This window comes from Gracilinanus agilis, chromosome 4 (assembly GCF_016433145.1).
Source record: "Gracilinanus agilis isolate LMUSP501 chromosome 4, AgileGrace, whole genome shotgun sequence".
NCBI classification, from domain to species: domain Eukaryota; kingdom Metazoa; phylum Chordata; class Mammalia; order Didelphimorphia; family Didelphidae; genus Gracilinanus; species Gracilinanus agilis.
Genome location: NC_058133.1, coordinates 30,498,528 through 30,516,588, shown reverse-complemented (window position 1 = coordinate 30,516,588; position 18,061 = coordinate 30,498,528). Strand labels below are relative to the sequence as shown.

The following is an 18,061-nucleotide window of genomic DNA, read 5'->3' as shown; positions in this document are numbered from 1 at the left end:
CAATCAACAAATGCATATTTGTTATAGTTAATTGAATTGAAGTTCTAGCTCTGGAATAGACCTACTGTGTGCTGCTGGTCAAGTCATTTCCCCTCAGGTCCTTTGGTCCAAAGGCATAATCTCTTATGTAGGTAGAAGGCCTGAGGAAAGAGTGACTGACTGGACCTCAACGATGTCTCTTCCCTTGAACAATGGCGACTCTAACCCTCTGGGGCCCGTGCGTTCTCTGACGCTTGCCCAAGTCCTCCCAACGGGCCAGGGTCATTCTCTGGAGAGCGGTGCAGGGCCCAGAGCCCCGAGCATCGATGGGGGTCTTCTGGCCGGTGGGTGACTTGGCTGAGTGCTCTGATCCGAGAGGACCCAAAGGCCCAGGAAGATGTGTTTCTTGTTGTCTTTGGATGCACGGTGAGACTCCACGCACTCCTTTCCTTGTTTTTCCAAGGATGATCCGGCTACTTCCCTCAACTGAGCCGAAACGTCTGCCTCCAGGGTTCATTTATTTCAAGAACGTCGAGATGGACATGACGCGGGTCCTTCCGATGGTCACCGGGCAAGGACCTCCCATTCAGGGTTCTCACAGGGGAGGCTGTGCTCACTGCCCGTCTAGGCAGCGGCGTTCTTAGCACCTGCCACCCTTTCTCCTACCATCGTGGCAGCAGAAGCAGGGTGGGGCCGCCTCGCACCAGCACCTCATTTTATTGTCTATCATTTCATGAGTTGGTAAAACCAAAGAATTCATTCTTTGAAGGCCAGACTGTAAGGAGCCTCTCTGGAGGTAAAGAATTCATGGCTCGAAGGCCAGACTATTGTCGAGGAGCCTCTATTTATTTAGCAAGGCTGGCCTTGCATGGTAAGTGTAGTTATCACTGAGACTAAGCCAGCTTGTGCTTGAGATCTCCTGGCACTGTTTAGCAGAGCTCAGGGCCTCCTTTGCTCCCCAATGGGGCATCTGTACAAAGCCCACAAGAAGGCTTTGTAGAGACATCTGTAAAATGGGCATGATACCAGTAATAACCTATCTATCTGTGTCATAAAAAGAGGGGTAAACCAGACCTCTACAAACCCTTAACAAGCTATGGAATTGTTAGCTAATATTATCATTGCTCCCAGTTTTGCCCTCTGGAACTCAGTTTCCCCATCTGTAAAATCAAGGGGTTGGTGGAGTGATCCCTAAGGCTACTTTCCAGTTCTGATTCGTATGAACCTCTGAACAGGTGAAGAATGTTGAGCCAGGTGGCTAAGGCTGCCCAGGTCCCCCGGCTGCCACAAAGCCTGGGCAAGGGGCTGGATGCCCGGCCAGAGCTCATAGTGAGGGCAGTTAGCACAGGGAAAGCTTGAGAGTCCCCAGGCAGAGGAAACAAAGGCATCTCACCTGTGCACGGCTTTCCCTGGTGGCGTGTGCTCCACCTCAAACCCAGCCTGGCGCAGGACGTCGATCACGGTGTTGTTCCCCAGGAAGTGACCTGAAACAGCAAAAGGGAGACGAGAGTCTACAACTCGCAGGCACCTTCCCTTCGTGGCAGCAGGTGGCCAGCATCAGTGGCCCTTCCACAAGGGCTCCACGCCCCGGATGTTACCTTTGGGAGCAGGCAATAGGCAATAAACACTTAGTAAGCACCTGCTGTGTGCCAGGCACTGCAATAGGCTCATAGGTCAAGATCTGGAGGACCCTCAGAGACCTCCCATTTTGCAGGAAAGAAAACTGAGATCCAGAGAAGGGAAATAACACACAGGGTTCATCCTTTCACAGAATCTGGCAGCATTAATGCTGCTCATAGACCCATCCTATCTCAGGAGAAAGACTGAGGCCATCACTCAAAGAATCCATCCAAATCTCTAGGATGCTCTCCCTCCTCCCCTCTGTTCTACATGAGGCCTCTCCTGATCTCCCCGACAGCTTCCAGGGCCTTCCCCTTTGAATTTTTGTTGTTCAGTCATTTTTCAGCCTTCTGACTGCATGATCTCATTGGGGGTTTTCTTGGCAAAGATAATGAAGTTATTTGCCATTTCCTTCTTCTGTTCATTTTATATTTGAGGAAACTGAGGTAAACAGGGTTAAGTGACTTGCCTAGGGTCACAGAGATAAGATACTGGAGTGGTTTGCCATTTCCTTCTCCAGCTCATTTTACATTTGAAGAAACTGAGGCAAACAGGGTTAAGTGACTTGCCTGGGGTCACACAGCTAAGATCCTAGAATAGTTTGCAACTTCTTTCTCCAGATCATTTTATAGGTGAGGAAACTAAGGCAAATAGGGTGAAGTGACTTGCCCAGGGTCACACAGCTAGTAAGTGTTTGAGACCAGGTTTGAACTCATATACACTGTACCACCTAGCTGCCCTCTCCCCTCAACTTACTAGGCTTCATTTTGCACATATGGATACATGTGTGTATTGGCTCTACGATTAGAATGTAAGCGTGAGGAGTCTTCTTTTATCTTTGTATTCCCAGTGCTTAGCTCGGTGCCTGGCACATAGTAGACACTATATAATTGACTGAATGATTGATCTATTATAATGAGGGTTAATGCTGAATCTGTAATGTAGGTTGGTAAAGATGTAAGCAGTCAGGAAGCTAATGTGGCTTAGACACAAGCTGTTTATTGTTGGTACTGGATGTAGGTATGACAAATACCCAGTGCCTAAGCCAGCCAAGGGACTGATGTAATTCCCTTGATAAGGACTAAACCCCTTTAAGAAGATTTCCCTTCAGCCTCTGACCTGGCTGAGGAAATAACTCCTATTGGTTGACAGTGCAATTAGACAGGAAGAATGTATGATGCTTCCTGTCTAACAGTAATGGAGTTACTCTGTCTTCCCCTTAGAATCTTGAACAGCAGTCTACTTAGATCTAAGTTGAAGGTATGAGGCACTAGTTCATAAATTAAGCTAAAGATTTATTGAATAAGTTGATTAGGGAAAAGGGTTTGGAGAATGGGTTAGGAAACTATGAAACTAGTCTAGTACTGCCTTCTTGATCTAAGTTCAGGATGTTGATGAACTCCTACCTATGATCTTCAGCTGTCCCAATGGACCAGCCCTGGGACAGTAATGATCTCTTGATGGTAAATATAAATCAACCTCTTGTTGGGGAATAAATGACATATCTAATTGATGTTCCTATTGGGTCAGCAAAGATCTTCGAAACCTGCCTGGCCTAGGGAAACTAAGATCCCACGTTCTACCTCCTTCAACCACCCTGGATCCCACCCCAAGGGGTAGATGTATAGGTGAGAAGAGAAGTAGGGAAAAGAACAGAACCCAGCCCTAGGTCTCCGGGGCTTTATATACCCTGGGTCCAACTGCCAGTTGGTACTTGCCCTGTGGCTCATGCCACGGTCAACATTCCATCCAGGGCAACTGACAGGTTGCCCCAAGAAAACATGGCAGTATTAATCCTATATTAAACTATGAACCCATTTATTCTGAGTAGAGCAGGTCCTCCATCCTTGGGCTCCCCTGGGTTGTTAAGACCTCCTGGTGCCTGAGATCCCAGGGCCAGCCCCACAACAAAAGGAGATATGGAAAGATGACCTCAGTAAAGGCATGGTCCAAAATGTCAGCACTGAAATTGTGCTTTGCCATTACAAAGTCCTTCCCCAAATTGGTCCACTATGAGCTGAGCTTGAAAAAGTGGCGCCACTCCATGATCTCCGAAGACGGGGAGCTCACTACTTTCTGAAGCAGTTCTTTCCATTTTGGACAGCACTCATTGCTAGTCAATTCCCCTAACATCCAACCTACATTTGCCTCTCTGCTCCTTCTCCCCATTCTCTCCATTCTGCCCTCATCCTTCCTCCCTCATTGTGGACCCAATGTTTTCATTTATATTCATCTATATTCATTTATATTATATATTGTATATTTATATTATTACATGTTATATATTTCATTTCATTATATTCATTATATATATATATACATATATATATATATTGGGGGGGGCTGGAGAAAAGTATCAACACTGGCAAGCCCTTTACCTCTCCATTCCCTCATTGGTAAAACAAAGACTCTAATTTTATTACTGACCCTATAGGACTGTTGTCCAGAAAGAGTTTTGTGGGTACTAAAGAACTGGGAGTTATTATAACCACAACTATTAATTATTAATTTATTATTAACAATAAAAATTAATCATTAATAATAAATTATTGTTTATTAATGTGTTTATTATTTATTCTAATGTATTATTTTATTATACAATTTATTCTCTAATATATTAATACTTATTAATACTAACTACAGCATATAATGATCATTTATACTAATTTGTTATTATTACTGTCGTTGTTGGGGGGTGGGGCAGGGCTAGGGACTGAACAAGGGATTTCATTGGCCTTGGGAACTCTGGGAGGAAGAACTCTCTCTCCCAAAGAGGAGCTGCACTTTCTCTGCCTGAACCCCAAGAGGTTGAAATGCCTTACTGGGAATTATCGCGACATCATTGGGTCCAGCCATCCAAGGAGCACCGGGAGCCATCTGGGGGCCGCCTGGGGCTGAGATGAGGCCAAGGGACAGAAGGGTATAAGCAGGTCCCAACCTGAGCCCTTGCCCTTGCTCTGGGTGGGGCTATCAGCCATCCAGCAGCCACATCCACTCATTGGCCACAGAAGGAGGAGAAACCACCACTGAGGAACAGCGCTTGGAATCTCCCCCAGGCACCAAAAGCAACTTGCCTGCTGCCTCCTGGGAGACCTGTTTAATTAAAGGCGCCCCCAGCTCACTGTCTAAGCCACGTTCACTTTAAGGGCTTGCCAAGGAAAATACCAGCCCCGCAGGCTGTATACAATGGGCAGCAAATATTTACGCATGCCTTGACTGCTCCTGCAGAGCGAGGATTCCTGGAGACAGAGTTCAATGGACTTCAGAGGGACGGCAGCCGGCGGCGGCGTGCCAGAAAGACTCTGCCAGGCTTTCTGACTCCGCGCCTGGGGCTGAGATCCCAGGGTCAGCCCCACACCACCCCGAGGAATTGGAGGAGGATCTTAGTCTAGGCACAGTCAAATAGCTGCCAGGGAACTGAGATTCAGCCTTCCAAGTAAAGCTTGGGAGATCCTCCCGAATTCCCCCGACATCTTCTCCTCCAATACTAAGTCCCTGGCTTCCTTCCTGCCCGGGTGCCTGGACCTGAGAGGTCCTGCCACAGCTCTAAGACCCCTAATGGCTCACTAGTGCTTCCTGAGATCCCAGGTTTGGTTGGGACTCGGTGTGGATGAAGCCCCTCTTTCCAAACACAGCTTTAGAGAGGCTCACCCGCGGCTATCCCTTTAATAACCATTCTAGAATTTCACAAGGAATCCGAGTCAAGCTCCTTGGCCCATCTTCTACAGACTCCAATCTCTTCCTTTTATTGAAAACTGGGAAAACATGAGGTTTTCTCCAATCTGAAGATGCTTTTCTCCAAGATCTTTTATAGGTCACTGGCAGCAGCTCAGAAACTCCCCCTGCCAGTCCCTGGAGGACCCCAGGATTCAGGTCATGGGACTGGCTGGCAGGAAACCTGCCAGGGCCGCTGAATGCTCTCCTCCTGTCTCGCCTTTTATTTGGTCTTTCTGCTCTTGACCCGCCATTTTGTTCTCTGTCTCTTGAAGTTTAATTAGTTCATTTTCCTTGGCCGAAGGAATTATGGGCCAAATGAAGGAAAGAGCAGCCTGTGGGCCAATTTAATAGGAATTCGGAGTGTTTGAACTGGAAAAGAATGAAATAAGACTGAGAAAGGTAGTGAGTCGGGTTATGGTGAGCCTCAAAGGCCAGGCTAAGGAATTTGTAATCTGTCCTTTCTCCATTATGATAGAGTGGAAAGCCTGTTTGATTTAAAGTTAAGGACTCTTGGGTTTTAGGAGTTTTTTAACCCCCTATCTTCCATCTTAGAGTCCAAGGCAAAAGAGCTAAGCAATTTGGGTTAAGTGACTTGCCCAAGGTCACACAGCTTGGAAGATTCTGATGCCAGATTTAAACTTTGGACCTTCTGACTTCAGGTCTGGCTCTCAATTTACCGAGCCACTTAGCTGCCTTCCCCCGACCCCCACCCCGCCCTGGCCAGGTCTCTGGTTTTTGTTTTTTATTTCATGTCATTGGCTTAGATGAACACAAGGAAAAAACATTGGATTTGTTGTCAGAAGATCTGAGGTCGAGTCCCAGCTCTAGAACAGAGAGGCTCTGCAATGCTGGGCAGATCACTTCCACTTAGAACCTCAGTTTCCTCGTCAGTAAAACAGATATTTCCTTCTATCCCTACTTTTTCTGTGAAGCCCTTTTAACCGTACTCACAAAGTTGTTAGGAGGAAAGTCTTCTGTAAAGCTTAAAGAATAATTGTAGTTAATAAGATTTATTTAAATAATGAGCAATAGTAGCAGTCCTGAGTGGCCCTCTTGGCTCTGAGGCTGGCGTCCGCCCATCGGTGCCTCTGTCCAGAGGGGCTGGCACTGAGATAACTCGGTGGATGGCCAAAAGGGACTGGCTCACCCCCTTGCCAGTCTCCTGGCTACAGCTCCCCAGTGGCATGATGTGATTCCAGAGAGGGGCAGGGAAGGCTTCCAGCAGGAGTCTCTCCTATGAGGCTCAGCCTCGTTAAGTTTGCATAGACTCGGCTGGCCATTTTTCCCAATTACGACACATTTTGAAGACGTTTTCCCATATCAGAGAGGGGTCAAAATGTGGGGCCATAGAGAGAGCACTCCTGCACATAACCCTGGAGACACGTGAAGCACAGACATTTTTTTTAAACCCTTAACTTCTGTGTATTGACTTATAGGTGGAAGAGTGGTAAGGGTGGGCAATGGGGGTCAAGTGACTTGCCCAGGGTCACACAGCTGGGAAGTGTCTGAAGCCAGATTTGAACCCAGGACCTCCCATCTCTAGGCCTGACTCTCAATCCACTGGGTAGCTCAATGCCCCCCAGACATTTTTTTTTTAATAGACTCCTTCGGCTTGGATTCTTGGAAGAATGTGAGAAAGGGGAAGGCAGAGAAGCAAATTCAGGGTGGCCATGAGGAAAACACTTCCCCACCCAGAGAGACGTCCCAAAGTCTAAAGTACTACCTCAGTAGGTAGTGAGTTCTCCATCATTGGAAGTCTCCAAGGAGAGGCTGGATGGCCACTTTCTGGGGATGTTGGCGAGGGGACTCCTGTTCAGGTATGGACTGAATGTCCTTCCAGTTGGGATTCTTCTTCAGAGCTGGAGACATCCCGGGGCCCCTCAGCTTCAGAGAAGGCACAGAGTGGAGAGCCCGAGAGATTTTTAATCCTAACCCTAGGTCCTTGGCCCAGGGAAGGCAGTCTTTGGGATTCCCCCAAGAACAGAGGGGGAGCCTCCATCACTGCATTGGGAATGCTTTGCTTGTCTCTTGGACCTGGCTCTGGGCCCGGAGTGGATCTCTGCCACCTTCTATAGAGAGGCCTCCAAAAAGGGCCCAGGCCAGGGTCTTCCCAAGGCTCCAGGACTGGCCCAAGTTCACTGAGAAACACCCCCTCTCTGGATAGGACTTTTCTCCGCCTTGCCTGCCTCCTTCAAACTGTAGCTGCTGAAGGCTGTGACTTTGCTCAAGCTCAGGGACACCTCTTCCAGGAAGCCTTCCTACACCTCCAGTTCATATCTTATTATTCTGAGGCCTGCTTATTTCCTTGCCCACCACCCCTCCTTCTTTCCCACCCCAGACAGTAAGCTCTTTGAGGGCAGGGATTGGGCTGTTGTTAGTTCTGTATCCCCCGCCCCCAACCTAGTATCTCAGACACAACCAGTACAGGCTTGAGTCTGAGCCTCCATTCTTTCAACAGAGGGTTCTTTACGAACTCCAGGTAGCCGTGATGGTATTAGGACAGAAGACCTTCAAACCTGAGCTCTGCCACGCAGGTCACTCAATGGGGCATCAGGCAAGCCGCTTTCCTTGGCTTAGCCTCAGTTTCCCCATCTGTACGATGAAAGGGTCAGCCTAAATGTCCTCCAAGACTCCTCGGCTCTCTGACATTCTCTGTCCCTTTGAGCTCTGACATTTTCCATTCTCAGTCCTGAGCCGTCCCTTCCCAGCCCCCCCACGGAGCCCCCCCTTCCTCAGGCTGACTTTTCTTTCCACGGGCTGGATAATGGCAACTTGAACCAGGGCGAAGGAAGAGCAGAAGCCCTCCAGGGGGGACGGTAGTCACTGAGCCAATCAAGGCCTTGCCTTGGCCAAGGTGCACACGGGTAGGAGGCGATCCTGGCCAGGCGTTCCTAGAACTGGGGAAAGGGAAGCTCTGAGGAAGTCAGACTCACATAACACTCTTGGAACTTGGAGGGATCCCTTACGAGGGCCATCCGTACACAAGGGAATTCCCCTTCTAGCATCCCTGACCAGAGGTTTCCAACCTCTGCTTGGAGACCTCCAAGGAGTGGGAACCCGCCGCCTGGAGGGGCAGCCCATTCCCCTTCGGGATACCTGCACTCATTGGAAATTTCCTTCTGATATCCAGCCTCAGTTGGCCTCTCTGTGACTCCCCCCCACTGCCCCTACTTTCTTTCTTCTGAGGCCAACCAAACCAAAGCGAACCCACTTTTTCCTCCCTTTAAAAAATAACCCTTGGGGCACCAAGGTGGATAGCCAGGCCTACAGACAGAAGGTTCTAGGCTCAAATCTGGCCTAAGACACTTCTAGTTGTATCACCCTGGGCAAGTCACTTAGCCTGCCCCCCACCCCTTACCTAGCCTTTACTGCCCTTCTTCTGCCTTGGAACCAATACTTAGTAAAGGTTTTTTAAAAGTGACCCCAGATTTCCTGTGTGAACAGCCCAAAAAGTCCTGAATCCTGGAGCCCATTCATGAGCCACTGGGAAGGCTTCTACCCTTCCCTTTAACAAAGCCATCTTCACTTTCAGCGTGGCCCCGGATGACCGTGGGGGCTCCGGCCAGACTGTGGCCCCACTGGATTTCTTTCCTAAATGGGAGGAGATCGGGGAACCACAAGCGACTCAAGGGGGAAGCCTGAGGGACTTGCAGGGATGAGGGAACCTCAGGGTAAAATCTGAGGCTGGAGGGGGAATCCACGGAGCTGGAGAAGGACAGCTGTGGTGACCGACATCCCAAGGCCGGCTTTAGAGCTCCCCGATTGGCTCTCCCCAACCCTTTTCCAAACAGTTGACACCTCCTGTTAATCCTGACTCTGCCCATCCATCCTCTTTGCTCTGCTCACACAAACACACACAGTGGCCTCCTAATGGCTTGCTGCTAGTCTCTCCTCTCTCCAACTATCTTCCACCTAATTTCCAGGCCTGATCATGCCATTGTCCTACTCACAAACCTTATATGGCTCACTACTGCCCTTAGGAGAAAATATAACCTATATACAGATAGGCAAGTAAATAGAAGATATACTATTATATAATATAATAAATATATAACATATTACATATAAGATATATCATGTGTTATAATTAGATATATAATATAATAGTATATTAATACATAGTCGTTTAATGTATACATTTAAAAATTAAATTTTCAAAGTGGGAAGGATTTAGCAATTGGTGGGATCAGGAAAGGTTGGAAGGGTTCTTAGGTTATCTTATCCATTTTACATATGGGGAAAACCAAGGCCTAGAGAAGGATAAGACTTATTCAATGTCAAGTGAAATCAAGTCAATGAGCATTTAATATGTTCTTATGTGCCAAGCACTTTTCTAAACACATGTTGCATAGGAAGTAAGAAGCAGAGTTGGGATTTGAACTTGGATCTTCTCCCTCTAGGTCCATGATGCATCTTGAGAGAGCCTTCCTGTAGAAGAGGCCAAGAAGGAGGATAGAATGGCCACATTCAGCTTGGGGAAGAGGGAGGGATCAAGTCCTCCCTGTGTTAAGCAGAACAGACTGTTCTACCCTGTTCTTCCATGTCTGAATGATTTATGCCTTTGGCCTTTGGCTCCTACTTGGCCTCTGGCCTTGGGTGCCCTCACTGCCCCAGGTCCCGTCCTTACCTCTAGCTCTTCCAGACTGGTTTGGGCCTGGCTCTTGGCTGACCTCAGTCCTGACAAGCTCCTGCCCTTCCCTCCTCCAGCCTGGCACTGATGTAGCAGCCTGAGTCTCATGGTACATACAGAGAAGCCAGTTTCAGCTCAAGGAAGGCCTTCGTGCCGTAGGAGGACTAGCCCACCTCCACGTTGGCAGCGTCTCACCAGACTGGCCACAGAACGAGGAATTATTTTTTTGCCCACAGATATTCTTAAAGACAATTTCCTAAGTCACAGAAATATGGCAACCAGCGCCAGGGGAGGACATCCCTTCACCATCTTGGAAAAACTGATGCAAGGGAAAGATTACTAACTCGGAGAACTGTCTCAAAGCAAAATGGGAGGCAGCAAGATCTCCTTTCCTCCGAGTTTCCAAGCAGAAACTGGTCGGAGCAGTGTTTCAGGGCAGTGTGATAGAAGGGATGCTTCTTCAGGAAATAATAACAGCTAACTTAAAGGCTCCCTTATGCTATCTTGTTATATTATATTCCTGCAGTAGCACGTTATTATCATCCCCATATCGATCTGCCCAAGGTCATAGACAGTGAGTTGAGGATGGGAAGCAGGATTCAAACTCAGGGCATCTTCCTTAGTCTTGGGCACTTGCTCCACTGCGCTCCCCAAAGGTCAACAGGTTGTCCTACACAGTCCTCCCCATTTCCCAGGAGATACTCCAGTGTCTGCCCGGAAGGATGCCTGGTCATCCCATTGGTCCCGGGTGGGGCCATCCACCGGAGGCTCAGTGCCCACATCTGGCTCCCTCGCAGGCGGCTGGAAAGATCCAGTGAGAGTGGGTGGGTTGACTTCATAAACCATAAAGTGTTTCCGCCAATGGCGAAACGCAGCGTCAATGCCACCGATGCTTAATTCATCGGAGGGGCCGCCAGAAGGAGAACTATTGTTCCCTTTTAGGTGGTTGGCCCCCAAACCCTCAAAGTCTGAGTTCCAGAGCAAGAAATCAGAGGAAACAAGACGTGTCCCTTCCAAGCCTCCACAGATGGAGGGAGAGCATTGTGCAAGGGACCCGGGGAACAATGGTGCAATTAACAGGCGCTGCAGAGACAGTGCCAGGGGACTGGGAGGATGGGGGGAGTGGAAGGGGCGCCCAGCCAGATGTTTCCAGGGCAGGGCCGGCCCTGAAAGCCTCTATTACTGTCCCTAATCCCCCCCACATGTTTCCCCTCCATCGGTGAGAAGAGCAGGCTCTCGAGTCTCCTCTTTGGGAAGGGGGGGCCCAAGCCCATATTTATGTTCCGTCTGAAATTAATGCAGGGGCTCCTTTCAAATGCTAATCCTGCGGCCCCCCAGCTGCCTCTGCAGGCAGCCTGGGCAGGGCCAGAGATACAGAGAGGAAGGAAGGGAGGGAGGAAGGAAGGCCAAGCCCCTCTGTGTTCTGGGGGAAGCTGGAGAGAGGGTGGAACTGAGGGATCTCAGGGCAATCAAGGAGGACGAGGCCAGAGAGCTGAGGGATGAGAGGCAGAGAAGGTAAGAGATGAGAGAGGGCAGAGAGTGTGAGAGCTGGGACGGACCTTAGAACAGGAGATGGCAGGGCTGGGAAAGGCAAGAACATAGATCTGGGTGCCCAGGAAGGAACCCTCCATCCAGACCGTATAATACACCCTGCATGATCCTGGGCAGCCCCCCTCCCTCGGGCTCCTCGTTCGGAAAGCAGGGGTGATGCCCGTAAGAGCAGACATTCACAGTTTCCATACGTGATGCCATCAGGTGCTCTCCCGTCTACTTCAGGGAAGGCGTGGGCACTGGACCACCATCCGCAGGACCCTACTGTGGGGACAAATGGCCATGATGAAGTGACAGCAGGAGGAGGTTGGACTCCTTCTCTGGATCTGACTCAGGGTACTCTCTCCTGGAGCCCAGATTTTTGCCTCAGGCTCCCTGCCCCATCCTTCATCCTCTTTCTCCTTCTGAAATCTTCTCTCTCCTCCTTAGCCTAGAATTTCCAGCTGCCCCTGACTCCCTCTTTGCTCCCTTTCAGGGCCCCCTCACCCTAAAAATCATAATGAAAAGAAGACGATTCCCCACTTACAGTTTACAGTTTAGCATTAAACATAATAAAATCTGTAAAGTGCTTAGCACACTGCCTTGCACACAGTAGGCGCAACATAAATTCTTCTTCCTTCCCTTAAAGAGTGGAGTTTAGGGGGCTTTGTTGTTGTTTTGGCCTCCATACTTTCAAAGTGATTAAGGAGTATTATTTCATTCGACCTTCACAAGCACTCTGAGAGTTAAAAGCCACGATTTACCCCCATTTTACAGATCAGGAAATTGAGTCTTAGAGGAGTTAAGTGACTTGCCCAGGGTCCCACCCCTGGCAGGCCTTTCTGCCTTCCAGGGCTCTATCCATTACACAACATAACTGTACCAAGTGCCCTCTTCCTGCCCCACTGACCCTGAAGAGATGGGAAGGCCTCTCTCTCTGTCCTGTGTAGACACAGACCACCCCGGTGCTCTTGTGGAAAGCCTCATAATTCAGCCCTGTCCTCTCTATCCAAACCTCCTCTTCGTTGGCCTTCTCCCATGACCCAGGCCGCAGGGAGCTGCCGTTCTGTGGAGCTAAGGGCTCAGAAGGACTGAATACTCGGGCCATGGGCCAGGCATCTCCACTGTGTGCCCCGAGTAAAGCTTTCTCCAAAAGTGAGAGAAAACTTTGAATCTTCTCACCCACTTGTGTCCCCAGAGGTTTGAAAGGGAGGCACTCAAAAGACGGACCCCTCCAACTGTGTTGAGTTGCTATTCTTTGTAACTTTATCTGGGGTTTTCTTGGCAAAGATACTGGAGTGGTTTCTCATTTCCTTCTCCAGCTCATTTGACAGATGAGGAAACGAAAGCCAACACGGTTAAGTGACTTGCCCAAGGTCACACAGCTAGCAAGTGTCTGAGACTAAATTTGAACTCAGGTCTTCCTGACTCCAGGCCTGACGCACTATCCACTGAGCCACTGAACTGCCTATTGAGTCATAGACCTAGTTTCAAATCCTTCTCTGCGACTTTACTATGTGTGGGATCTTAAGCGAGTGATTTTATTTCTCTTGGACTCAGTTTCCCCCTGTATAAAAGCATGGAGTTAATCTCTTTGGTCCCTTCCCAGATTAAATCGATCTTCCTAGGTTCCTAGGAATTGACTCAATGTTCAGAGAATAATCAACATGGCGTCTTGGAGACACGGAAGGGGTCTTTGGTGGAAGCATGGAACGGGCAGGCCTTCCATTGAAATGTGATTCTTGGAAAGATCTCACCCTTCTCCTCACACTGTGGACTAAAATATGGGGAGGATCCAAGATCTCCCTGTCCCGGCTATTTGTTGATTTTTAAAAGAGCATTGGATGGAACTGAGCAGAAGGCTGCGTTCCAGGCCCCACTCCAACAAGGAGCAGATGCAGACACTAAAAGCAAGGAAAGCCTTCCTGATCACGAGAGTGCTTTCTAAGGGGGACGGGCATCCTCAGGGCTTGGCATGCTCTCCCTCCATGGAGGTGCTCAAACAGAAGCTGGGCGACCACTAATCGAGGCTACTGGAGAGAGCATTCATGTGCTGTTCCATTGGCTGGACTACAAGGCTTCCCTTCCCATTCAGAGACTCTGGGAGGGTCCCCATTCCAAAGTCTGACCTTTATTCTCTTGAGGCCATGACTTCTTGGCCATGGAAGGGGGGGGGGGGAAGTCTACTAATGGTTTATTTTTTTTAAACGTCCAAACATATGGTTAAGCTCAGAGGGGATTAATGTCGCTGGCCCATTAAGTCCATGTCAGGGAGAATAATCCCACTGGAATAATTAATCATGGAATGAAGAAGGGGAGAAGCAGTCTTGGGACCTTGGACACATGGGAGCGTGAACATAAACACTTGAAGATTTCTGTAAACAGATGTTCTCTCTTGTAAGCAAGTCTGCCATCACTGACGTTCCCGTTTTCATGGAATCAGAGATAGGCGATATGAGGGGCTGCAACTGGGCCAGAAGGAGGAAGAGTTGACTAGAGCTGAGTAAAGGAAGCCCTGTCTTGCTTTGTGATCTTGGGCTACTCACGTCCCCTCTTTGGGCTCTGGATTGCCATTTGTAAAACAAAGGGGTTAAAAACGAACTCGGAAGTCATCCGCCATGAAAGGTATCATGGGGGAATGGGTTGAACCAGGAGTGCTCTGCAGTCCCTTCTAGCTCTGAGACTACTCTAACCGCATGCCCCACTGGTGTGTCTTTTATTCTATCCACAATGGCAATATCGGGGATGGAGGTGGAAAATGTTGGGCAGGGGCAAGAGCAGAGGCAGAGTCCTGGATGGAAACCTTCTTGGCAACTCAAGTCATCCCATCCTCACTATATCCCAAGAGAAGCTCCAAATAGCCACATGAGTTAGACATACAGAGTGACATCACAAATTAATAGGAACATGGAAGTAAACACTTGCCAGGACTATGGAAGAGTTTATGACCAAACATGAGATTGATATATTCACAGGAGGGAAAACAGACATAAAATTAAAAAGGTTTTGCACAAATAAAATCAATGCAACTAAAATTAGAAGAGAAGCAGGAAAATGGTGGGGGGTGGGGAGAGGTGGGAAATCTTCACAGCAAGTTTCTCTGATCAAAAGTCTCATTTCCAAGACATATGGGGAACTGTCAACTTCATAAAAAACAAGAGCCAATCCCTAATTAGTACATGGTGAAAGAAACAAGCAGTTTCCAGAGGAAGCTGTCAATAAGTGAAAAGATGCTCTAAATCAGTGATTCCCAAAGTGGGCGCCACCGCCCCCTAGTGGGTGCTGCAGTGATCCAGAAAGTGGTGATGGCCACAGATGCATTTATCTTTCCTATTAATTGCTATTAAAATTTAAAAAAATAATTTCAGGGGGCTAAGTAATATTTTTTCTGGAAAGGGGGTGGTAGGCCAAAAAAGTTTGGGAACCGCTGCTCTAAATCATGAATAAGGAAAGAAGAACTTACATGGTGCCTACTAGGTGCCGGGCACTGAGCTCTGTGCTTTACTATTATTATTTCATTCCCCAAACAGCCCTGAGAGGTAAAGCCTGTAATAATTGCCATTTTTCAAAGGTACCACCTCATCCCCATCAGACTGGCAAAATGAACAAAACCAGAAAATGACAAATGCTGGAGGGACTGTGGGAAAACAGGATGGTACTTTCCACAGTACTGGGAAAGCTAGGAAGAGGGGAGGACTAGAAGACGGGGGTGGATTCAGTGTTGAACAGGAGTTGGGTTTAGCATGTTTATGGAACACTCAGATTCAGAAATCCAATAGGCAACTGGAGAAGCAAGATAGGAGGTCAGCAGAGAGGTTAGAGCTGCATATGAAGATCAGGGAATCCTCAGGAAAGAGATGATAACTAAATCCTTGGGAAGTGATGAGATCACCAAGCAAAATGGTGTGGACAGAGTCCTTGGTCTGATGGAGGACAGAGCCCAGGGAGGCGGCCAGAGGCATGATCTGGACAAGGATGTGACTCTGAGGAGTGGCCAGAGGGAGAAGAGAACCCCAAAAACCTAGCAAGGAGAGATTTGCAAGAGGAGAGAGCCATCGGCAGAGTCAAAGGCTGCAGAATGAGGGCTGAGAAAAGGCCATTGGATCGGGCGATCAAGAGATCGTTAGTGACTTGGGAGCTTCTGATGGTTGAAGTGGGAAGCCAGCCTGCAGAGATTTAAGAGAAGGAAAGAGAAGGGAGTGGAGGCCAAACTTATTAAGGAATTTAGTCACAAAGGGAGGATCAATGTGGCAGGGTAGCTAGTGGGTAAAGATGGAGCCAGGGAAGGCCTTTTGAGGATGGAGGAGGCATGGGCATGCTTGCAGGAAGTAAGGAAGCAGCCAAAAGACAAGGAGAGACTGAAGATAAGTGATGGAGTCAGGGTGGCAGAGGGGGAAATCTGCTGGAGAATATAACAGGACTCTCCTATGTGGGTGGAAGGCTTTGTTTTGGCAAGGAGAAAAATCACTTCATAATGGGAGACAGAGGTGAAGGAGGAGAAAGATGGGGGAGATACCTAAGGAATGTAAGAGGAGGAGGAGGAGGAGGAAAGAAGGAGGTGCTCTAAGCAATTTTTTCCACTAAAATATGAAGCTAGAGGGCATGCTAGGCCTGGAGACAGGAGGTCCTAGGTTCAAATTTGGTCTCAGTCACTTCCTAGCTGTGTGGCCCTGGGCAAGTCACTTGAGCCCAATTGCCTTGCCATTCCCACTCTTCTGCCCTGGAACCAATATGTAGTTTTGATTCTAAGATGGAAGGTAAGGACTTTATTTTATTTTATTTTTTTAAACCCTTACCTGTGTATTGGCTCCAAGGCAGAAGAGTGGTAAGGTACTATAGGGGGAAGCTGGGTAGCTCAGTGGATTGAGAGCTGGGCCTAGAGATGGGAGGTCCTAGGTTCAAATCTGACCTCAGACACTTGCCAGCTGTGTGACCCTGGGCAAGTCACTTGACCCCCATTGCCTACCCTTACCACTCTTCTGCCTTGGAACCATTACACAGTATTGACTCTAGGACAGAAGGTAAAGGTTTAAAAAAAGTCTATTATAATGGTCTCTTTAGCTTTTTTTTTTTTTTTTTTTTTTTAAACCCTTAACTTCTGTGCATTGACTCATAGGTGGAAGAGTGGTAAGGGTAGGCAATGGGGGTCAAGTGACTTGCCCAGGGTCACACAGCTGGCAAGTGTCTGAGGTCAGATTTGAACCTAGGACCTCCCATCTCTAGGCCCAGCTCTCAATCCAATGAGCTACCCAGCTGCCCCCTCTTTAGCTTTTAATTGGACAGATCTTAATTGGAACCTACCTCCATCCACCTTATTCAAAATGGTGGCACAGTGGATACAGAGCCAAGCCTGGAGTTGAGAGGACCTGTGTTCCAATGTGGCCTCTGATACTTCCCAGCTCTGTGACCCTGGGCAAGTCATTTAATCTCATTTGCATGGCCTTTGCCCTTCTTCCATCTTAGAGTTGTTATTGAGGCAGAAAGCTAATAATTTTTTTTTTAATTAGTGTTTTGGCCAGAACTTCTAAAAGTATCATTGAACAAATCTCTTCCCTTCATTTCTGATCCTCATTTTTCTTCTCTGTAAAATGGGTCTGGGGCAGCCTCTACTGGCTCCTGGATCTCTGTTCTTGTCTACACAATTCTTTTTCCCCTTCCATGCCTGGACCAGGCTCGGTGCCCTCATGGGTACCTTCCAGCTCAGAGGTTTGGGGACGCTGTGGGGCGCCCATGGGGGAGGCCAGCCCTCCTCCAGGTCAGGGCTCCTTACAAGGACTCGAGCTCCTTCCTCTTTTCCCCCAGAGGTCCTGGCACCCAAATTAAGGTGCTATTTTTAGCGGCCTTCACCGCCGCGTGGCTTTCCAGGCCACTTTTCATTGCATGTTTCTGTCCTAAGTGGGCTCTGATAAGAAGGAGAATTGGTGTCAGGCTGTCCCATGATGGGAGCCGTGTGCTCGGGGCTGCCGGGGCTGATAAACACGTCTCTTCCGTAGCTCCTCACACGCTGGCATTCCCACAGACACAGACCTCACCAAGGACCTGCTGGCTTCCAGGAGCCCCACCATTGCTGCTCTGCGGGGGGACAAAGTGGGTCCAGAGCCCGCCCTGAGCATGAAGAAGGTCTGTCTGGAAGAGGGGAGTGACGGAGGCAGGAAAAGCTGGTAGGAGGATGGCCCAATCGGCCAATGGGTGCTGACAAGGACGCAGTGGCCATGGGACAAGAGAGGAAGAGGGGGGCGCGCCAGGCCCTTGTGACTGAGGAGATACGGGGGGAGAGTTAAAGATAACCACAACAGCAATGAGAAGAGTCAGCATTTCTTTGGCACTTAGAGGTTGGCAGAGCTTTATATATGTTATCTCATTTGGTCCTCACAACCACCCTGGGAGACGGGTGCTATTTTTATCTTCTGCATTTTACAAAAGGGGAAACTGAGGCACAGAGAGATTAAGAAACTTGCCTAGGGTCCCACAGCTCCTAAGCATTTGAGGCAGCATTTGAACTCAAGTTTTCTTGACTCCAAGACCAAAGCACTCTCTGATACCACTGAACTCCCAAGGTTACATAAGTGGGAGATGGGGTGATGG

At 48.6% G+C, this 18,061-nt stretch overlaps 1 protein-coding gene across 1 annotated transcript in view; it reads right to left on the bottom strand.

Moving 5' to 3' along the window:
• Positions 1 to 1,368: 1,368 nt before the first annotated feature.
• Positions 1,369 to 18,061, bottom strand: part of TRABD2B (TraB domain containing 2B) — a 224,249-nt gene continuing 207,556 nt past the window's right edge. The window contains exon 5 of the mRNA XM_044674815.1: positions 1,369 to 1,463. Within this exon, the coding sequence (XP_044530750.1) occupies positions 1,369 to 1,463 (95 nt within the window). The remainder of the gene's footprint in view (positions 1,464 to 18,061) is intronic.